This window comes from Clarias gariepinus, chromosome 17 (genome assembly GCF_024256425.1).
Source record: "Clarias gariepinus isolate MV-2021 ecotype Netherlands chromosome 17, CGAR_prim_01v2, whole genome shotgun sequence".
Taxonomy (NCBI): Eukaryota; Metazoa; Chordata; class Actinopteri; order Siluriformes; family Clariidae; genus Clarias; species Clarias gariepinus.
Window position 1 is genome coordinate 23,515,111 of NC_071116.1, and position 24,152 is coordinate 23,539,262.

Below are 24,152 nucleotides of genomic sequence, written 5' to 3' on the forward strand. Positions count from 1 at the left end.
TGTAGACTAAAACATTTTTGACAGAAAATAGAATAAAAGGATTTTAGGAGCAAAGCAAGGAGATCCCTTAAGATGTATAATGCATGTGTTAACACAAATCATTTAACACTGGCTGTCTTTAACTATACACTTCAGACCTGTCCCTACACCAATAATTTAAATAAACACTAATTAAACTCTTCTCTCTTAGATGCCTAGCACTTTTCAGGATAGGGAGTTGTGTTGGTGGCGAATTTGTACTTCCTCTGACACACTGCTTCCAGAGCAACTTACTTTAGCTCATTTTACATCTGAAGCCGTAAGATCTTTAGCGCGAATTCTATGATAATTTTTAGAAATAATGTTAAGATGTTAAATCATCTTCGCTATATTCCTGGCCCCGTATTAAATAATCGTCTCAGAATCACTCCTAGGAATCGGGCTCAAAGTTCATTTAGGACTAAAAATATTCCTAGCTTAGAGTAGGACATAAAAGTACTTTAGGAAGATTCTTTCTCTTTTTTTCAGCAGAAGAACTGTAGGACTGCGCCAAGGAAAGCATGTGTTGTCGTTGTGACAGGTTTTGTGTAGTTTTTCGATGGTGGAAAAGATAAATGGTAAAATCATTGGCAGTGGTGTGAAAGCTTTATGCGCATTGACAAAACTTATACATGGGTGACTTGCCTGCATGACGTCCTAATTAGTCTGCTCCAATCACAACTGTTTCAAGCCGCAGTAATAGAGATGTGTAGGACGGTCATCATCTGATCAAAATGACTCCATGAAAAAAGGGAAATTATATATATATATATATATATATATATATATAAGTAACGTATAATATATCATAACTAAGAACACTTCGTATTGATGCATGGGTCATGCATTTTAAAACACAATCCAACCCCTACCTAATAAGAGAACCAACCCATTCCACTGAACCTGCTCTAATATGCACAAATAAAGTACCTGCCTAAAGACCCACAAAAAAACATGATGTAGTTAAATAATACTAAATACAATAAATTGGCCAGAGGAGACACTGACAGCAGACAGCGTGAGAGTGAGGGAGGACTTTACTCTCTGCCCCCTGTCCCCTGTATGGGGGGGAATATATTATTACTATAATATACCATATATTTATTAGATCTTCCTGTTTCTAAGGATCTAATAAATATATAGTAATGAAAATAAAAAAATACAGTAGGCTAAATGAATTGTTCCAGACTTACTTCAAAAACATGAGGTATCGCAAATGATCCACAAAATATAAATAAAACAATTAAAAATAAATGTGTTATATTTTAATTAATAGTTGTATCAGCTGTACTAAAAAAACTGATATTAAAAATGAATCAATTAATCAACCTAAAGCTGTACTGATCACTGTACTCTCTGCTTTTTTGGCTGCATCACACCACCTGTTGTTGATTATTTTCCTACACCAGTATGCCCCACATTTACTACTGTTATTTATACCTTGTTGATCTACATTCAGGGAACAGTTAAGTAATCCTTTGTTGTATTTTGTTTAGCCATTTCAGGTTGATCCTCGCTGTTCTAAACTAGATGTATTCATCTAACACTCTTATTACTATCTAATGTTAACTGTATTGATGTCCTGCAAATGAGGTAGAAAAGAGCTCAAAAATGCTGATAACATTATGTAAAAGCCAGAAAACAGCTGACATTGAGTTGACGGTTGAGTGCAAAAGTTCTTCTGACTGGGAAGAAAATCACTTCCTTTATTTTACACTTTATGAATTAAACATGAGTTCCATCTTAATGTAAGTGTTTTGTTAAAAATACAGCTCAGACATTATGGTAACTGAGTCTAAATCATCAGTTATCTTTATTTTTATAAGCTTGAAAGTTTGCAACCCTTGTTGACCTGCTCTGGTTCATTTATTAAATAATTTCATTCATAGACCTCGTGTGTGCAGGTTTATTCTTATGGCATGTTCAAACAAGCTTAAAAGATTTTAAGTAGCCTACTGTAGCAGTTGAGAAACGAGTCATTAGGGTAAAGGCAAACAGCTCTGACTGGGATTAAAAAAGAAACTGAGCATTCTTTTATAACTAGGGGTGACAGGTTATGAAGTACAGTGCCATGAATAAGTATTTGTGTCACTAAGACACTCTAGCTAAACTTTCATCATGATATTTTAGCTCCAGCTAAACTATCATCTGTCCTGATCCACCTGCACCTGTCAGCTGCATTTGACACAGTGAACCACAAGATTCTCTTATCCATTCTTACAAGCCTTGGAATCTTTGGAACAGTGTGGCAATTCTTCTGTTCTTCCTCTTTACCTGGTCTCTTGGTAAGGTCATATAATGACATAGCTTTTCATACCATAGTTATGCAGATAATACGCAACTTATTCTCTCCTTTCCTCCCTTGGACACTCAGGTTTGCAACCGGATCTAAGAATGTCTGGCAGTCTCATCCTGGATGGCAGCTCATCAGCTGAAGCTCAATCTAAATAAAACCAAACTCCTGTTCATCCCTGGCGAGTCATTTCCCGGTCAGGACCGAGTGATCTCTTTAGATAACAATCAGATCACTCCTTTAGCCACTGCCCACAATCTTGGGGTAACTCTGGACAATTATCGGTCATCTTTCCCAAACATCGCGAACTTTACTTGCTCTTGTTGATTTCTTCTTTACAACATCAGAAGAATCCGCTCATTTTTTTCTCCTCAGGTGCCTGTTCAGTCTCTTGTTATTTCAAGCCTGGAGTACTGCAGCTTCCAACTTAATGTGAGTGAGCATTCGTTTATAAGGTCTGCCTCTGTTCACCATTTGTCCTTTGCAGCTGATCCAGAATGCAGCTGTACGTCTCATTTTCAACCTTCCCAAGTTCTCCCACACCACCCCACTACTCAGCTCCCTGCACTGGCTTCCTGTAGCTGTTCGCATCAAATTCAAACTTCCTCTAGATGGCACCCTCCTCCCTATAAAAAAAAACCCTTTCCAATTGTGTTTGACTGATGGCACTTACTTGGTAATCTAGTAACCCAGTTTAAATATCTATTAAACGACGGAAAATTCAAATCACTTTTAGTAAGTCGCTCTGGATAAGAGTGTCTGCCAAATGCTTACATGTAAACATAAATGTAAATGTATTTTCCCCAACCCCTCCTGTTTTTTTTAATGTTTATTATTTCTTGTAAACATGCCATATTAAATTATTTAGATCATCAAACAAATTTTTATATTACACAAAGATAATTTATTAAGGTAAAAAAGCTGTCCAAACCTGCGTGGGCCGATCTGAAAAGTAATTGCCCCTAAACCTAATAACTGGTTGTGGAAATCTTAGTGGCAACAACTGTAATCAAGCCTTTGTGATAACTGGCAATGAGTCTTTTACATCGCTGTGGGGGAATTTTGGCTCTTGTGTGCAGAATTGTTTTAACCAGCCTGACCATTCGAAGCTGAAACCTTTAACTTATAAACAAAGTTAATCAATGGTTTATTTTTAGCTTCACAGCTCCTTAAAATAACATGGGCTCTTCTTTATCCATAAAACTCACAAACGCTGAATGTTCTACAGCATTCAACATTCTATCTGTACCTGTAGTTCTTCGTCTAACAATTGTGCAGTGTTCACTCCTCTCTGTCCAACCATGTCGAAACCAACCAGGCAAATAATGAATATAACTTTAGTCTAAAAAAGTCTAAATAAATTGGCCTAAAACATTTTATCTCTTAACCTTGTAATGCGAACTTGTAAATCATCTGAACGCAGCCAATTTATTTATTCATTATTAATTAATACTTTTAGTTTGTTAAAAATAAAACATACATGTTACATTTCTGCATAAAACAAATCTCTACTGGACTTGCACATTAATGTTATCAATAGCATTGACTTTAGTTGTGTTTAAAATATTTAAAAATACTGTATCAGTAACTCAGTCAGACAGATATGTAGAAAAATCTGTTTCTTTGTGGAATACTTGTACTTTTATACTTCAATATATTCTAGCATGTACTTACTGTAGTAGTTCTACAAAAAAAACTGAAGCGGTACTGCTACTTGTTGTGCACCTAAATCTCCACTCAAATCTCCATTTTAAACTCCTTTTGAAGCATCATTTGTTTTTAAATGTTCTTAAATTATGACACTGTGTCTTTTCTAAATTTTTATGAATCACTTACAACTAATCGTTATCTTTGTTATCAATTTTATCTTGTTTTTTATTGTTTAATTTATTCTTGGTATGATCTGGTAGGTGACCTTGGGTGAGCAGGAGGGTGCCTATCTAAATAAAATGCATTATTATTACATTTTAAGGCAAGTACTTTTACCTTAACTTGAGTATTGAGTTTGTATACTTCTGCACCCACTGTTTAAAACATTTTTCGAAAAGTAAGAGGAATGGAAAAAAAATCTTTCCGCAAGATGTGTATGTAAATCCTGTTATTTGTGATAAGTAAAGTAAAAGTTTCGAGATTAGCTCTGTTTATAAGTTCTGTTCGCTATTGACTGTCTGGCCCCCTCGATGTACAATGCTGTCAATGCTGTGAGCATACACTTGGTCGAGCTGTGGACCTTCCTTGCCTTTTTCAGTCGTGGAGATGAAGGGCTCTTCCACTGAAGACTTTTTCCACTGAAGAAGAGAAGACTCTTGCTTCATCTCAGGGTCGTACCAATACACCCAAGTTTCGTCACCGATAATGATCCTTAACATAAAGGGCCGGTCAGATTTCGACGCAATGTTCCCTCTGCCCCTGGGTCAGCAGCCTAAGGATGAACTTGGCAAATCACACATGAACAGATTGCCTGGACTGTTCTGTATGACACGCCAACAATGGCAGCAATGATATAGACTGTTCTCCGGCGATCATTTTCAGGGGTTCACGTCGTTGAAGGTCTTCCTAATCTTGTCCTGATCATAAATTATCAGAATCGAATTTCACATTCGCTCTTTGTTCTAACCATGATGAAATATCAGACGTGGTAACGCACATGGTCTGAATAGCACAAGATGCACAACTCCCGATGTACAAAGGACGATGTCCTTTGGTATACTGACTTATGAAGGTTGGTGCTCCCTGTGATCTGTGTGTGCAGCCTTGTGCTGCAATCTGTTGGCTTGTTACAAAACTAGTCTCGAAACTTTTTGACACCACTATATATTTGTAAAAAACCTATTATAGTGTAAACACATATACTCAGCAAAAAAAGAAACGCCCCTTTTTCAGGACTGTGTATTTCAACAATAATGTTGTAAAAATCCAAATAACTTTACAGATCTTCATTGTAAAGGGTTTAAACAATGTTTTTCATGCATGTTCAATTACCATAATCAATTAATTAACATGCACCTGTGGAATGGTCGTTAAGACCTAAACAGCTTACAGAAAGTAGGCATTTAAGGTCACAGTTCTAAAAACGCAGGACACTAAAGAGACTTGTCTACTGACTGTGAAAAACACCCAAAGAAAGATGCCCAGGGTCCCTGCTCATCTGCGTGAATGTGCATTAGGCATGCTGCAGGGAGGCATGAGGACTGCTGATGTGGCTAAGGCAATAAATTGCCATGTCCACACTGTGAGACGCCTAAGACAGTGCTACAGGGAGACAGGAAGGACAGCTGATCATCCTCGCTGTGGAAGACCACGTGTAACAACACCTGCACAGGATCGGTACATCCGAATATCACACCTGCGTTCATTCAGGGACACATTGTAAAACATTTTTAGTTAATGTCCTATGGTGTTGACTCTTTTAGTGTTCATACAAATATTTACACATTAAGTTTACTGAAAGTAAAAACAGTTAAAAGTCGAAGGACTTTTTTTGCTGAGTATATATTCTGATGTAGATGTTCAGCAAATTCTTTTTGATCTGGTTGATTAAATGATCTATCAATTAGAGATGCACAACTGTGTTGTTTATATAATACCATAAAAAGAGTATTTTGAGATATGACGATCGCTGACCCCATCAGCCAAATCATGCCTGGCATTTATCGATGTGCCATAAAAATTATTATGAATTAATGCATTATGGATTACTGATGTTAAAAACTAATCCATTTAGTTCTTTAGAATAATCAGATAATTTTCCAAAACTAGTATACATTAGGACTTGCAGTTAAATTGTTATACCGTAAAGTCCAACTACATGTTAGTGCTGGCTTTCTTATGGGATGAGTCAACGTGAGCTACGTGTATTCAAGAACCTGGGAAGAAAGAACTACACATCCCATCATGCATTTCACTCCCTGTAGCACATCCAATCAGATGGAGTTCCTATTCGCGCTGATCAGTGTTGCCAGATAATGGATAATTGTGATTGGGAACTAATGATCTCATTTTAGTGACATTATTAAAGAGCCCCGATCTATAGAATGTATGGCAATTACTTGTTTTTCAATTACTTGTTTTTGTATTTTGCCATTTAGTCTAAGGTACAAGATAAATCTATGTTCCAGGATAACCAGGTCTTATTGTGTAGCCCAAACATTTTATTTGGTGTCAATTAATCATTTAATTAGACTGATTCATTCATGATTAATCATGTTCGGAATTATCTCATTAAACCAATCTGGAAACCATGCATGACAAATTGTAGTCAGTTCAGTCAAGAAATCATGCTTGATTAACAAACATACGGTGGTGTAGTGGTTAGCACTGTGACCTCACACCTCCAAGTCTGAGGGTTCGATTCCAGCCTCAGGTCTGTGTGTGTGGAGTTTGCATGTTCTTCCTGTGCTTGGTGGGTTTCCTCCAACAGTCCACAGACATGCTGGTTAGGGTGATTGGTTTTCAATCCCCATAGTCTGCGTGTGCCATGTGATGGATTGGCATTTCATCCAGGGTGTACCCTGTCTCTAGTCCTCCATGCATTTTTCTTCAAAATTCTTCATTTGGCATTATCTTAATACTGCCAACAAAGCTCAGGGTTGGCTAATTGATTAATTGGATTGAAAATGGCAGGTTATCAGATTACATTGAACAACCATAACAATCAAGATTTTAAATTCTATAATAATAATAATAATAATAACTTCGCAATCCTAAACAATCAATATGATCAGTGTAAAATTACTATTTTAATCAATGCAAAGATCTTTGGATTTTTTCCCCGCCCAATTTCAGACACCCTGAATAGGTGAAATAATCTAAAAAATATTAGAGTGCATATATTATAATTTAGACTAACGGTGGTGTAATGGTTAGAACTGTCACCTTACACCTCCAGGATCCGGGTTAGATTCCTGCCTCAGGGTCTATGTGCATGAGGTTTGCAAAGGCCTGTCTCGCAATCTCCATTCCAGTTTATCTTAAAGGTGCTTAATGGAGTTGAGGGCAGAGCTCTGTGTTTGGGCCAGTCAAGTTCCTCAGTCTTTATAGTTCTTGCTTTGTGCACTGGGGCATGGTCATGTTGGAATAGAAAAGGGTCTTCCCCAAACTGTTGCCACAATGTTGGAAGCAAAGCATTGTCCAAGACGTCTTGGCATGCTGAAGCATTAAGATTGCCCTTTACTGGGGATAAGCGGTCTGATTAAAACGCCGCACAGTATATATGTATATATATATATAGTTGATCATCATATATAGTTTTTTTCGATCAAAAGTTGCCAGAAATTTACATGTTCACGAAATCTGATGAGTTAAGTTTTAAAATAATAATAATAATAATATGTAAATATGTAAATCTCTGGCAACTTCCGATCGTAAAAAACCCCCAATAATAATATATAGTAATGTCATTGCATTTGATAAAAGGATCTGTTTTGTTCCGATGTGATAAAAAGCTAAATGAAACTGATTGATGAGATCAGACTGTTTAAATTGTTCGGGTTGCCAGATTGGGTTGATTAACTTGGCCTGAACACTTAGCTCAATTACACTGATCGTTTTTTTGATTGATGCGTTTGATCCTCTAATGAGACATCGGACATTGATCGATGATGGATACAGTAACCTCTTTAGTCTAACAAGCCGGGAATGTCTGTGCTTGCGGTTTAATTTGTCATTTTGTTTCGAGCGCTGTGTTTGGTCCAATCTGGCAACCGGGCCGCTTCGAGCAGAGGGGCTTTTGTTGCATCCAGAGGAAGAAAAAAAAAAGGGCTTGAATCAAATCTATGGAAGTCCAATCTGATCTGATCTGCACTGAAACATCGGGCCTCGTCTGTGTGTTGTGTGTCTCCAAGCCTTTGTGTAGATCGCTGTAGATTTATGATCTCTGCACCCGGACTCAGATTATTTGCTGTATTTGTTTAGAATGGGAAACGCTGAAGGTACCGACATCTTTCTTTTTTTTTTTTATTCTGCTGTTGTTTTGCCTCGTTGTTTTGCTCGCATGGCGTCAAAATATCACCCTTTAGCCCTACATGTTTTTAACAGAACAATAAATAAACTCGCAGAGTGTCGCATTCCCAGCGGATTTACTCCAGGTCTGAGATAAATAACGGGGGGTTTATCGGAAAGATTAGAAATGTGATGAACGGGCGAGTGTGTGTGTGATTTAAAGGGCGGCCATGTTGGCTCCTAGGCTGCACATAGTACATACATACATATACATACATACACACACACACACACACGCATACATGTCTGCGCTTTTCCAGCGAAACGAAACGTTTTAACCCCCATAAGACACTTCATTCCATTAAAGACTTGACTTTAAACACTAAACAGAAATACACCAGACTTACACACGGTCCGTCTTTCACCTAAATCACACCGAGACAAGAAATTTTTTCCTCTTAATAATCACCAAGACAACGTTAGCTAAACCCAACATGCTAGCAACATAGCATCCGAAAATTAGCATTCTAAGCTAATCATTTTCACGTACCATCGCTTTCTAAACAGTGCTTAAAACATAACTATAGATTTTAAAGCATTTCTTGTCAAAACTAATAATTATGTTAAATAAATATGCTCTGTATTACTCATCTATCAGGCTAAATATTAGCCTTCCTAGCAAACAATGTTTCAATTAAGTTAGCAGCCATATCAGGTGATGTAACGTGAAAATAAAACACACCTTTACCACGGTAAAAAAACAACAACAAGCGACACTTGTTTAATAGATGAGCGTATATATATACATAAATTATGTTTGTTAGTTAATATTTTAGTTAATTAATTGGTAATTAATAAAGTGAACGAATAAAGTTTTGGTAGCAACTTTAAGGTGCTTCAGTTCTGTCTCAGCTCATTTACCTCAGCGTGTTTAACCTTCAATAATTCACTTATTTAGTTGAATTTCAACCCATATCATATTTTAAGCTTATTTAGAAGTTGATTGTAAAGATTTTTTTACTGAACTACACCTCTTTTATGCTCATTCAGACACAATCATTAGAGATGGGAACCACCACCTGATATGATATGATATTATCACAAAACCTCGGTGCTGATTCTAATAAAAGTGTGATTCTATAAATATCATTATTACATAAATATCACGATTAAATATCAAATTTTTGCTTTTTTTTTTTACTTAATTTTTTTTTTTACAGATTCATTAAATGTAGCTCGTTCCTTATTACATTAGTTTTCTCACTTAAAAACCAAACATAGGGTTTAAACAATACAAACTAACTTCAGATACAAGAGTTTAACATTTTTGCTGAGCAACAACGTATCTCCGTCATCTATCTCGCCTCTAATGTCTCAAAACTCAACTTGACCGTGAGAGAGTCGAGAGGCTGCGAGCACGCGTCTTCCAATGCACACGATTTTTGACTCATTTGCAAAAAAACTCGTGGTGTTTTAAGACTGGTATAAGTGTGTGTAATAAGTGGGTTTTGAGACTATTTTGCTTGGATTTTGGAGAAAAAGGCAGATTGGCGACTTTTGAGGTGCATGATTTAAAAAAAAAGACTGATTGGCTGATCACCGGTCACAGACAATCAAAAATGAAAACTAGCCAATTCTGGTCACTGGCTGATCAATTGGTTCATCAATCAAAAAAAGACTTTGGAGTCAGTGTGGCAATAGGTGAATCGCCATATAAAAAGAATTTATAAACGAATTGATTATTTTCTCTTTATTTATCATATCATCCATAATCGCCACTGAACATCTTGTGAATGTTTCTAATCTTGCTGATATTTGCCTGTACGTACTCGTCATCTTGGAGCACAAAGCATTGTGGTTTATAAAAACACCTGGATGATGGATTACAGTTACTAAGCTGCAGTTTGTTCATGTTTATGATTGGTTTATCTACACCATACGCTGTAGAATGGTTGAGTATTGTGCAAACTGCATGCATGAATCTCAGCCTTATCTTTATGAAAATAAGTAAGTCAAAAACGTTTTCAGATAAAAAAAAAAGGATTAAACTCATTGCTAGAACAGTAAGTACCCATATCTTTGCAACTTTTTAATATGTATCTCAGAATGTGAGTGTAGTGTACGCTATCGGTCATAAGTTTAGTTTCTGCTACTTACGCTCTGTAAAGCGTTCATAACAGCTCTACCCTGAGGTACTGTTTGTTAATTGGTGATTTTTTAAGCTGTTAACTTTAAATGAACTAAGCAGAGGTAGGTTTTGGTCTTGCTTTCGATGATGGTCTTTTGCAAATGCACTTTACAATCCGAACTATTTCAGCTGACATTCATGTCTTGAAATAACAGTTGACTACTTGTTATTGTTATTTAATTATTATAATAAATCCAAACTTGAGTCCAAACTTTTGACTGGTACCGTACATGCATAGGTGGTGCAGTGGCTTAGGGTTAGCACTGTTGCCTTGATCTTTAGGATCCAGGTTTGATTCCTTTCTTGGTTCTGTGTGTGTGTGTGTGTGTGTGTGTGCACCCTGTAATGGATTGGCACCCCATCCAGGGTGTACCCTGCCTCATTCCCTAAGTCTCCTGGGATAGGCTCCAGGCACCCTGTGACCCTGTATACAGGTTAAAGCTGTATAGACGATGAGTGAGTGAGAGTGAGTGAACATGCATAAATCTCAGATTTCTTTTAATTCCTTTTATAAAAATAAGTAATATAATTTCAAAGCACATTTAAAAAGTTAAAGATGTAAAAGAAGTAAAAAGAAAAAAATAAAATTTAAAGTTTGCAACCAACAATCTTCTTATTTATTCGAATTTTTTGTTGGTAACCTCGGGTGACTAGAAAGACACCTATAATGAATAAAATGCATTATTATTATTGAATAAAAATTGTATTTGTCATGTTCACAGTCACGCACTTTGCTATGTAAGTTAAATGCCTATATCACTGCTAAAAAATGTAACAAAGTTTTCAAATAAGAATATAAAGTATGAAATAAAAGAAAAAAAATTACAGTATAGAAATATAGAAAAAAAATCAAACTTTCAGATGTTAAAATGTACATTAGGTACAAATAATAAAATAAAATAGAATTGAAATGGAATCGGGATATAGAAACCATGTCCAGTCATGAGCAAGACAATGTGGAGAATAATGCGCAAAGTCAAACTTATAAAAATTGACATTTATTATTATTATTATTATTATTATTATTAACGTAACAGGAGGTAAGATTTAAATTGTTAGAGTTGGAGCTGATCTCACACTACGAAGCACTTAAATGTCTTGGGTATAAGGCAAAAAATTTATATTCATTTACAGGAATAAAAAAAGACTGGACGCTTACTCGTTACTAAAACAGCACCCTTATCTTCTGTACCTTTTTAATATGCATCTTTCAACTCGGAATGTAAACATAGCCCGACTTTATGTATACAAAAATACTTAAGTATTTTTTTATTTAACTATATATAATTGCAAATTAAATTTATTTAATTTAAAAGGAGGAAAGTTTTAGGTTATAGGTATGCTGCATGTTTGAAAGACGTAGTGTTTTTGTGTGTTGTAGTGAAAAGTTGTGGACGGTTATTTCACAGTAGCACTATTATATGTTCAGTTCTGCCAGAGAAGTCTGGAAATGTAAAACGAAAATAACCTTTAAGACAAGTCAAGTATATGATGATTTGGGTATTTCTACAGAAACTGCAAGCTATAAACTTCACTTTGTACATTTTCTTTTTGGCCAATTGATTCCAAAACGTGTCGTGTCTGTTTTTTTTTTTTTTTTTAGCCAGTTGCAATAAAGTGTCTATAATACTGTGTAGGAGTGTTCAGTATAGGAGAAGTCTAAAACCAGAGCTTACGTATTGTTTTAGTTAAGTTTGAAGTGCAATAGAAATACCTGGATGATGTGCTGGAACAACAATTTGTACTCAATCTCAACCTTTTATGAAAGAGGAAGAGCCTCCCATGGTGTCCTCTGCGGTTTGCGGTTTACCAAAAGACTGACCATGCCTCCTGTTCTACCTGTACTACCTCAGCAGATTGGCGATCAGATGTTTTCGAGGCCAGGCTGGCTTGTATGAAGGTGTTTTGTGAATTGGTTCTGTCAGTTTACTTACCTGTTTGTCATGGTGATGTGTGTCGTCTATACAGCCTTTTCTGTGTTAAATAGTCAGTCAAGTGAACGGGGTAATATCCTAGTAAAAGACAGCTTCTACAAAGGGTGTGATGGAATTTCTCTATTAATTAAAACTGTTAATGGTAACTGCTTGTGTTGGACCTTCTAGTATTTTACGCCACTAAAGTCAGTCCTAAAACCAGGATTTTGGCTTAGGATGTGCCATGTGCCACTTAAACCACAAAGCTTCGGGATACCGTAAAAACCTAAACACCTTTCCGTTCTTGTAGTTGTCATTCAGTCCATATTGCTTGTACATCTGCAAAATACTAAACACTAGCTGCTCTTTTTTTTATCATGAAAGTTTCTTAAAGCTCTAAGCACTGTTAAACTTTGTGATTGCAAGTTGGGATACGCAATACTGTGCAAAAGTCTTGAAACCCTTGTTTCCTCATCATCTCGTCGTTGTGTACCGCCTTATTCTGAGACTTGGGGCACGAGGTGAGGTATGCCCTGGACAGGGTGCCAATCCATCGCAGGGCACACACACACACACATACTACAGGCAGTTTGGGAATGGCCTAATCTGCATGTCTTTGGACTGTGGGAGGAAACCCACCAAGAACATGCACACAGAGACGGGAATCGAACCCGGACCCTGGAGGTGCAATGCAACAGAGCTAACCACTACACCACCGTGCCACCTCTTATTTCCTTATATTAACTTGTATACATCATTAAATCATTTAAGTTAAAAAAATGGGAGCCAATTTTTTATTGTGACGACCTACAAAGTGACTAAAGATTTAACAATTTAGAAATTGGTTGTTCATGTGAGAACCTCAGTAGCGACCTCATTTCCTCTTTCGTCTGTTCCAACCACGCAGCATTTAGCATCACCAGTGTACTAATCACCAGCCTGATCATTTGTCTTCATCTCACTGAGGAAATTGATGTTTTTGTTTATGCTTGAATGGTTCATAGGTCACTGTGTGGCTTAACAACAACAAAAAAACAGAACTATAGAAAAACTATATAGGAGATCCGTTAAGACTACATTGAAAAAATGTAAGGTAGTGACACTTTGGAAGCAAGGGGGGGTCAAGACTTTTGCACAGTACTGTATATTTAGTAGGAGAGCAGGAAATTTATCCAGCAGGTTTTCTCCATTCTCAGGTCGTACGCATGGTGATATGAAGGAAGCACTGCTTTCTATGAAAACCTGTGAGACAAACATTGTCTCTGTGTAGGAGCGTCCGGATTCATCTCATCTCATCGTTGTCATGAGATGGAACAGCTGCGTTTGGATGAAATCTGTATGGAACCATGTATTTATTTAAGTTACCATGACAAGCATGTCTCATTTACAAACTATGCACAGATGCATGCGTTTCACATGAATAGTACACAAATAGGACACAAAAGTAGCGGGTAAAGTTGTTGAGCTGTGAATGAAAAAGAAGCAGCCTTTGTTTGTCACATACACATTACAGCAAGTGAAATTCTTTTCTTCAGATATCCCATAATGTTCGGAAGCTTGGTCACATGACAGGATATTAACCATGATAAGGCGTCCCTGGAGCAGATATCGTTAAAAGTCCAACACGCGGGGGCTTGAACCTATGCCCTTCTGATGCCCCAAATGAACATCAGCTTCTCATGCATAAGGGTCCACTACAGCGTCACATGGATGCCTACTGTATCTAAATAAATTCCAAGTAGAATAAACGCAGATTATCGGTTCTTGCTCAGACAATAAGGTCATGTTTACACGTAGCCGGGTAGTTTTTTATCCACATGCAAAACTCAGTTTTGGTCGTTGAAAACTGCGCTTTTGGAAAACTCCATCCAAAGTGAAGGTTTTCCAAAACTTGGACAGGGGAAACGGCTTGTTGTAACGTCACCTTATGTGCCGATGATGTCATTGTCTGTGTGCCAGTCTCTGTGATTTGACATCAGCTTTGTTGATGAGGATATTTTGTGCAATGTGACTGTGTTGACATTGCTTACTGGACATGAAGCTCACTGCTGCTACATACAAAACTCAGACACAGACCTCGCAGACAGCGATGGCGGTTTTGGACAACACCCGGTCGGACTTCTACATGGTTGAACCAGTTATGATGTTTTTGTCTAGGCTTCTGATTGGCCCCTGTTGATTAGGGACGCTCCTAACAGGCCTTTTTTTTTTTGCGTTTTTTACGTGGACAAAGGTATTTTTAAAACGTAGGTTGTGTGGACAGAATTATGAAGGGAAAAAAAAAAAAAAGTAGAAAATCTCAATTTTTAAAAATACTCAGCTACGTGTGAACATGGTTACAAGCAGAACACGACATTCATTGTAGGGTGATGACAAAATCTCTGTAGTGCTGCTTATAAACGCCAACGGGACACCTTGACTGTCCTGGGCAATCACCAAACCTCAATCCTTTAGAAGGAAAAACAGCAGGTGAAACAAGCTGAATAGCATTCGGTTAGTTGACCTGAGCTGAAAATGTCACGACACAGGATAGGCGCCTTAACCAAGAAAAAGAAAAGGGGAAAAAAAGGAAGCAGCTGCTTTTTTATAAGATTGAAGTTTGGCAATGCTGCAAGCCAGCCGAAGTGTCCCATTATGCTTGTTGAACAAGTCACACACCCATTTGTCTCGGTGCAGTTGTCATCCCGGAACATTGCAGTGTCTGAGTCTCAGGTTTGATGTCAGGTCTGCAAACTGTTTAGATGTACATTAAGGTTGATGTAGGGTAAAAATATCTGGCCAGGGAGTTCGGTCATTACACATAGTGATGCGTGTGTGTGTGTGTGTGTGTGTGTGTGTGTGTGTGTGTGTTAGAAAAGATCAGACTGAACCTGTTGCATTTTGAAGGAACTGTTTGGCCGGGTCGTTTTTTACCCTATCTCAACACTGGGGCAGTTGTTGCTTAAATAGTTAAGTTTCTGGGTTACTGATCGGAAGGTCGAAGGTGACGAGCTCAAGCACCGCTAAGGTGCCTCGGTTGGTCCCTTAAGCAAGGCCCTTAACCCTGTCTGCTTCAGGGGGCGCTGTGTCCTTGTTAACCCCTGCGCTCTGACCCCCTGCTTTCCAACTGGGATTTTTGAAAAAATAAATATATATTTTACTGTGCTAAAATGTGACAAATAATCGAATCTGAATCTTTGTCACATACTAAAGTTATAATGAGCGACATGGTTGTGGCGCCATATACACTGGTTTTGTTTACACTACAAAGGTGTTCAGAAGTGTTTTTTTATAGTTTATTTTAACGTATTAAGTTAATTTAGTTAAATTTCAATTAAGAAACTTAAATCACGTAAGTTATAAACAGGTAATTCCTTTACCGACTTCTCCTTCATCTCTCTCCAAAACGAATTAGCTTATCAACTTTCTCAGAAAACACAAAGCTGTCCGTCCTAAAGTTACCGCTTCACAAATTCCGACTGTACAAAGTAGGAGAACGCTGGAGAATCCTTACAGAAACACCAGCACATAAACAGTACCATGGTTTGTGTAGAGCGGCTGTACGAGTTGCTATAGAAACCGTAATTTATTAAAACCAACTTTTCCGAATGAACTAACCATGAAAATTCATCAAGACTTTTCTGACCAATAAGAGTTAAGAATCCGACTGTGACTTTTCGCATGTTTTTTCTTTTTCTTTCTACGTTTCCCCTCCAGACCCTGTACGAAAAAGGGAAACCTAAGGATGCTGGAGCAGAACAATGGATTTCTCCTTCTCTTTCATGCAAGGGATCATGGGAAACACAATCCAGCAACCGCCTCAGCTCATTGACTCAGCTAACATCAGACAGGAGAACGCGTACGATGCCATCAGCGACCCCGGGGACGAGGGAGGCCCCTCCGCCTACGATTCGCCCCTCGATCCAGGGTTCTCCTATCCTCCGGATGACCTAGGGGTCGTCGCTAACGGTTACCAGGCAGGAATCGGCGCCTACGAGCAGCAGGCCAAGTTTGCGCTCTACTCGCAGTTCCCTAACGGCTCGGCCAACGGCTACGGCGCCATCCGCAACTATCACGCCGACCACGGGTTGATCTTGGGGGAGGGGACGGTGCTGAGGTCGCCCGTCGTTCAGGAAAAACCCTCATCTCATCTCTCATCCCCTCCCCTTCCTCCTTCTCATTCTCATTCTCATCTTCATCACCACCATCACCACCCTCATCCTCATCCTCACGCTCAACAGCATCAGTCGCAGCAGCCCAACCCTCAACTTTTACCTCATCACCCCCCTCCTCCTCCGCCGCCCCCTCCTCCGCCTCCTCCGCCATCATCTTCCTCCGCTTCACATCATCTGCAGCCGGTCTACCCGCCGCCTCCCCTGCACCTCCCGTCCCCACCACCTCCCCTCCAAGCCTCGATTCAGGACGTGGCTTCCGAGCCCGTCGCCCAGAAGAAGACCAACTCCCCGGAAATCAAGATCAAGATCATAAAGACGTATCAGAACGGACGCGAGCTGTTCGAGTCGTCGCTGTGCGGAGACCTGCTGCACGAGTTCCAGGAGTCGAGCAGGAGGAACGAGCACAAGAAGGAGAAGAGAAAAAAGAAGAACAGCCGACACGCGGCCTTCCCTGAACAGGAAGTGAAGCTCGGCGATGGCCAGGCTGCGGTACAAGAGCAGCACCCTACCGCAGGGCTCAAAAGCCCCAAAGCAGAACCCAAGGAGGTGCGGGTGAGTGACGTGTAAAAGATTCGCGTCAGGAAAAAAAATTGCTCCGTATTTTAAGGAGGAAATGTTCATTTATGAAAAAATTTTATCATCACATAATTATAGAGGAATTATAAAATGAAGCCTGTTTTTTTCGAAACAGGAAAGTTTCCTTAAGGTACTTGTTAGAAATCTCATGTTATGAAAATAATGTGGGAAGTATCAGTGGTGTGTTGTAGTAAGAAATATAGAAGTGGTAAGATTGCAAAACAGTACGCAAAGTTTTACTGAGAAACAGGGTGTTTCAGAGGAAAGTCCTGAATCTGATGTGTGTGTGTGTCTTATGTTTGTGTTTATTTAACAAATTGTGTTTCATTTGGCAAAGTGTAAATTGATGGACACTCATACTAGCTGTTTTTCTTTTTATTCTTTTTTTGACATATTTTTTACTGATCACAGAAATAAGATATATTGTTTATATTCTTTTTATTTAATATTTATAGCAGTAAAAAAAATCATACTGGTTTAAACAGCAGTGTACACCTTATGATTAAGATCTGAGGAAGCTTGAAATGTAAAACCTTTCTTTATTGCCAGGCAACATATTCCATTCACATATTATTTCTAGTGTATTATAAAGAAACTGAAACCAATAGAATAGCCTGCGCTCGACTAAAAAGCAAAAAAATTTCCATTCCATAGCTAGCATCCCGCAGCTTTCACACACACATAGAATAGGAGGAGGGGGTGGCGGACATAGAATGTGTGTGTCCTGCTGTACTCAATCGAGACTCAATTGTTTTTATTTGAACACGCACATTGTTTTTATTTAAACTAGCACACATTCGACGAGCTAGCGAAGGCAGGCGTTTCTTTTCCCGCATTTTTAAAAATATTTTTGCTTTTATTATACTTTTTTGGATTTTTTTCCCAATTTTCTCGCTAATTTATTCGAATCCAATTCCTCCCCGTCACTAGGGGGCTCCCACGTTAAGGCTACTACTACCACTCAGTCGGGAGTGCCGAAGACTATCACATGTTTTCTCAAAACCATGTGACGCCAGCCAACCGCAACTTTTCGAACCGCTCACTCGCGCACCGTTGGGGGCGATGTAACACACTCGGAGGACAGCGCTATCCGCTCCTTCCACGTGCGCGAGCTCACAGACGCCCCTGATTGGCTGTAGAGCCGTGATTAATGTGGGAGCACCTCTCATCCCTCCCCTCTGAGAGAGCTCGGACAATCAGCTCTTTCTAGACCTCGGCTGCAAGAGGATCACCCGGGGATCGAACTTGCGATCTCTCCGGATGATAGGGCGAGCACTCTACTACTGCGCCACTCGGAGGCCCCAGAGGCTTTTCTGTATAAATATTAGAATTTTTGCATCTCTAATAGACAGTCTATTCTTTTTTTTTACTATACAGTAGGTGGGTGAGTGAGGGGCGACTTAAAAGGTTTGACTGCTGCCTTCATGGTCTAACTTTCCGTACTCAAATAGTTCTTAACTTGTGGTGTTGAAGCTTTTTGGCAGACATTCAACCACATGGTTAAAAAAAAAAAAAAAAGAAATTAGCATTTTGCAAATGTTATGTCTTTTAAATTGACTCAGTAATATTCCCAGGCTGGTGAGGGAACGTTAATGCGGCTGTCAAGTCCTGTATTTTGCGTCATCACATCATAGTATTGGTTTTTGTGATCGGTCAAGTTGAGAGACAAACCATCTGTAAAAATGAACAGATTATCAGCTGATTTTGATCGGAGCACCCTTACATCTGACCCCCTTCAAGCTTTCGCGTACAATTGCATCACAATTACACTCCTCAGACTTGTATACAGTACAGTTGTGACCAGTATCAACACCAAAAATATACCAGATCAGTCTCGACTGAAAATTATCTGCACGTTAAACCCCAGTTGTTTGGAGGTCCAGTGGATGTTCCCATAATCCTTTCTGTTCTTGTGACTATGTTACTGTATATAACATTCCAGCAGATGATCTTGAAATCGTTGAAGATGGATGACGATGATTGCATGCAGGTGGACAAGGCCGCGCCCTCCATGTGCGTGGAGTACGAGATCGGCGATCTGGTGTGGGCTAAAGTGGGGACGTACCCATGGTGGCCCTGCATGGTCTCCTCCGACCCCCAGCTAAAGGTTCACACACGCATAAACACCAGAGGTAACGATAACCCTGACACTCCTCGCACTAATTTGCATGTTCTGAAGTTTACGTTGTTGGCATCACATTCTGTTTCTTGATAGACTTGTTCTGGTATTTCATGTTTTATTTACATATGAGCTGTTGACACAGTCTTGCGCTGTCGTGTCCTGTGTATGACGGTTCCACATCCTACTTTCATTTAATAACAGACACTGTTTACTCTGTTCTAGAACTTTACAAGCATTTTAATTTTGTTTGTTTGTGTCTACTTCGATTTCAAGCCCTTTAAGGACCTGGCCATAAGCTAATATGTAATAGTGATTTTCGTGAATCCTGAGTGTGTGTGTGTGTGTGTGTGTGTGTGTGTGTGTGTGTGTGTGTGTGTGTGTGTGTGCGCGCGTGTGTGTGTGTAGGTCACCGGGAGTACCACGTGCAGTTTTTCGGCAGTGTAGCTGAGCGGGCGTGGATTCACGAGAAGAGGATAGTGGTGTATAAAGGAGAGAGTCAGTTTGAAGAGCTGCAGGCAGAAACCTTACGCAAAACCACCAACCCCACCGAGAGGCAGAAGGTCCACGCCGCTTTTATCTTTAGACACAATTCAGATAGTTTTTTTTTCCCCTCATTTATTCATGTTTAAAGGGATTCTTGGGATTTAATTAGTTTTATCATGTTTTTGCATTATGAGGATATACAGTATGTTTATTTGCATTGTGATTATTAATGCAAACGTTTATCACACATAAAATTCATATATAACATAAAGTGAACATGTAGTGTGCGTTTTCAATGTTTCAAATGCAATTGATTGAGTAATGAATCTTCTTTAGGGACAAACAGGGTTTGCAATCTATGTTAACGTAAATAATTACGCTCAATATTTATAGATAATGGAGATAATGGACTTTTTTTTGGAGGTGTAAGCCTTAATTATTCCCCCCAAAAATAAAGAAATAACAGTTTTTACAGACAGTTGTGATTCTTAACATGTTAGAAGGAATCCATATAGTTTTATTAATATCTGTTTATGTCTGGAGAGGAATAGTCGACTAATTGAGCAAGCTTTTGTTTTGCCGTTTAGTTATTTTTAGCCTATAATGCTGGAATTGCGTGTACAATACACAGTGTGTTCACATTTATTATAGGCCTATATAAAAGTTTTAGACTGCATGATATCTGTTTTTGTATTATTGTGTAACATAGAGTTGTTGTTGTTTTTGCACACACGTAGCTGCTAAAGCCTCAGTCTCAGAGGGAGCGCGCTCAGTGGGAGGTGGGCGTCGGCCACGCCGAGGCAGCCCTGGTAATGAGCCGAGAGGAGCGTAACGAGAATTACACCTTCATTTACATCGACAAGCTGCCTGCTGAAGAACCTAGCGATGAACCCGTGACCCCAACCAGGATTAAAAAACGAAGGACAAGACGCTCCAAGAGCCTAAAGAAAGACGATACGGCGGCACTCCCGCGCCGTCAGCAGCCCCGCCGCCAGTGCAGCGTTTCCGACACTCAGGAGGAAGAGGCGGAGCCTGAGGACGCCACAGAATCTCAACCCTCGCCCCCTCCGGTCCGGACTCCGTGGCGAACGGCGGCTGCTCGGAAGCTGCTTCCGCTCTCTGTCACCATGAAGAAGCTTAACGTAGAGATCGTCAAATGCGACTGGCAGCTCCCCAAACAGAAAGTAGAGTTAAAAAAGGAGGAGGAGAGAGACGATGAGCGAGTTCAGTCTCCAGAGGTGCGGTTCACTTTACTGTTGGTTTGTGGTTCGGTTAAACCAAGGGTGTAAAACAGACGGCCCATGGGCTTAATGATGCTTTTAATGCGAGCAGATGGATGAATTTAGGATCAGGAGATCATGAATTAAATCCCAACAATGTGACAGCCATCTGTGGCTCAGAGCCAAAAGCGTACAATGGGCCAGGCTCTATCCCGTCCATCACTGAGACATGAACCAGTCACGATAATGTATGAGCTCGTATATGAGGATATAGATTACTGACGTTTGCTGCGGATTGCTATATTGGTATTCCAGATTTAATGTGAAGGTTCTGGCGGTTGGGTTGAAATTGGCAGGTGACCAAACTAGAATGTGAAAAAAATAAGTAGATTTCATGAGGTCTGGATAAACCCTTCGTGATGTCACCCATAAGTTTTTTAAAGAGCGTTTTTGAACTTTTTTTTTGTCATTTCCATCTTGACAAGAGCTGACGCCGCCTGAAAGTCGGTCAATCCATAAATGGTCAAAAGGGGCAGAACGAACGGAGCCTGGCTGTTATTTAGAACGCACTAATCTAACGCAGTTACCACACACAAGCTAGCTGGTGAACTTAGCTTTAACTTATCTAAAACGCTCTAGTGGCTAGACTTGATTTATACAGTGTACTAAGGCATTTTTGAAGGTAGAACTCCGTCCTTTATATTCTACACGTCATCCCGTTTCAACTCCTACGGGTCTTGTGGCAAGTTAAACCACAAAGATTCCAGTTAGCTGGTTAGCTATAGTGATACATAGCGGACAGCGGTTTAACACCAGCAATGCAGCCGTCACTCATGATACAAATTATGCATATTTATTTTGGCACAATGTAATTTTAGCTGATGCGTTACATAAAAATTCACCCCTGTACGGTTGTCATGAATGGGGAATCTAGCTATTAAGACCAAAAGTTCTTTTTTTTGTTTTTTTTTGGTCTCGTAAACACGTTTCTTACTGTTGTAAAGTTTGACTTTTTAACATGGAGGGGGTCTATGGGGTTTGACTCATCGTTGGAGCCAACAGAGCCCCCAGTGGACATTGGAGGAACTGCAGGTTTTGGCGCTTCCATGTTGGACTGATTTTTCAGAACTGGCGTTTGCCATTTGCTGGTGATCTATAATTTAATTAAAAAATTTTAAATTATATTTATCCTCTGTCTCCATTTTTAATATGTATGGAATTTTTATAGCAAGTGAAATATACCTAAAAGGATTCATGTCCCCTAGACCTACAAACTATTGTTATCCAAATACATGTGTGTAGTCCACGGTGTGTAGGACTGTAGGAGTCTGTAATGATTGTTCAGCAGGACACTTTGTGTCTCTTCCACACACTGTATGTACTAGAGCAGTTTTAAACACTGTTCTAATTGTTTCTTATCGTTATTATGGAAGGGTTCGAGTGATAAAGCCGAGGGTGAGACCTTCTCCAGTGAGGAGGAGAGAACAGCATGGAGTGAACCAGAAAGTGGCGAACACACCCACACACCGGTTCCTGAACCCAGCTCAGGTATGCACACACTTGCACGCACACGCACGCACGCACGCACACACACACACACGCCTGCAGGGTAAATCTTAGGTGTCCCTTCATGAATTAATGACGGTCACTATGCTCGGTGAAAATCAATTTGCCGCAAATTAATTTGTTTTACGCAGAGTTGATGGAGCGTAAGCTGCAGCGGCGGTGCGTGAGGAGTCGCTCAGAGTCGGAAAAGAGCGTTGATCCGGTTCCGAAGAAAAAGGTTAAGAAAGAGCAGGTAGATTCTCACACACTTTCGTTAAGTAGTGGTGTGTTGAGAGGCGACGGAATAAAACTGATCATCTGTTTATAACCAGCTGCTGTTTAATGACCGAGAAACTCTTGTCCACGTTGTGTTTCAGGTGGAGACGATGCCTCAGATGGACTTCAAGACGGGATCGCAAAAAGGTGAGACTTTTGTTAGGACTCACTTTTTCAGGTTTATTTTTATCCATGGCGAATCAGTTTGCCTCAGTGTTTTTATGCCAAATTGTGATTTTATGTGATTTCTTTTATTTTTCTTTCAAACACAGGCTGACATAAATCACATGAATCCATATTTAAGGATTTGTCCTTAAATTTTAACTGTCTAACAAATTTCATCAAATTTGATCAAAAACTTTTTTCTTTTTTTTTTTGACGTGCAATGGTCTTTTCTCAACTGCCACACATGTACTTGGGCCATTAGATTAGTTTATGCTCATTCATCACGTACAAGACAAAGATGTTACTCAGAAGAGGAAATACAGTGTGAGTAACGCGGTTTGCGAGTGTTCTGCAAGATGAGCAAAGATTTTTAATACATTTTGATTTGGAAAACGAACAAGTCCTGGTTTACGAGTGTCATGTTTCATGCATCAGCTTCTTGTTTTGACGTCGAGCGTCACAGGATCACAACTGAGCCAACGTTTTTTCTCTTTTGCGCTGCAGAATTGTGGGTAATCGTCTCCACTGCTGGGTCTTAGTGCCCGTCTCTTACTGGTATAATCAACATCCGTTCACACGTGTACTGTTTACTATAACACTGTGACCATGTGTTTTTGTGTGTGAAACACATTTTATTTTGTCTCTTTATGCGTGTGTAACGCAAAAGCAAGTCTCATTAGAGAGGTTAATGATCCATTTTCTCTCTCTCTCTCTCTCTCTTTCTCTCTCTGTATCAGCCTGCTCTTTATAATTGAACACTGGGCCCCTTCACACACACACACCTCCTCTCACCTTTACGCGTGCATACCTATATTTTGGGGCTGTGGAATGAATAATTAGAGTTTCCATTATTCCTTATGGGGAAATTTGCTTGGGTTTATGAGTGTTTTGAAATATGAACCTGCTTCTGGGATGAATTATGCTCGTAATCCAAGGTTCTACTATAAATTGGTTGCACATAAGTTTACGTCTGCAGTGTCTGTGAAGGTAGAAAATAGAAAAGCTGACTATAGAGTTCAGGCACAGAATCTCAGCAATTATAATTCTGACCCAGAATAACTCTCCATCTCACTTTGTAGGTTAATTGTTAATTAATGATTAACTAATGGACAGTTTACGTTTAATTTCAACAGTTCTAGTGACACAATCCAGTACACTCTCCCCGTCCCCCCTAATGCACTTATTTATTTTTGTATTTATTATCAACACTGACCTCCACATGCATAAAAATTTGTATTTAATTGCGCACAGAGTGCAAA

General features: G+C 39.3%; 1 protein-coding gene across 6 annotated transcripts in view; it reads left to right on the forward strand.

Annotated features, from left to right (window-relative positions):
* Positions 1-8,067: 8,067 nt before the first annotated feature.
* nsd3 (nuclear receptor binding SET domain protein 3) overlaps positions 8,068-24,152 on the forward strand; it is a 38,011-nt gene continuing 21,926 nt past the window's right edge. For 3 of the 6 annotated variants that reach the window (XM_053516024.1, XM_053516028.1, XM_053516029.1), the window contains exons 1-8: positions 8,068-8,241; positions 16,049-17,058; positions 19,025-19,214; positions 19,610-19,764; positions 20,425-20,925; positions 22,341-22,455; positions 22,605-22,705; positions 22,830-22,875. In XM_053516024.1, the coding sequence (XP_053371999.1) occupies positions 16,093-17,058; positions 19,025-19,214; positions 19,610-19,764; positions 20,425-20,925; positions 22,341-22,455; positions 22,605-22,705; positions 22,830-22,875 (2,074 nt within the window). In that variant the 5' untranslated portion in view covers positions 8,068-8,241; positions 16,049-16,092. The remainder of the gene's footprint in view (positions 8,242-16,048; positions 17,059-19,024; positions 19,215-19,609; positions 19,765-20,424; positions 20,926-22,340; positions 22,456-22,604; positions 22,706-22,829; positions 22,876-24,152) is intronic. The other 3 variants (XM_053516025.1, XM_053516026.1, XM_053516027.1) reach the window with 3 other exon arrangements.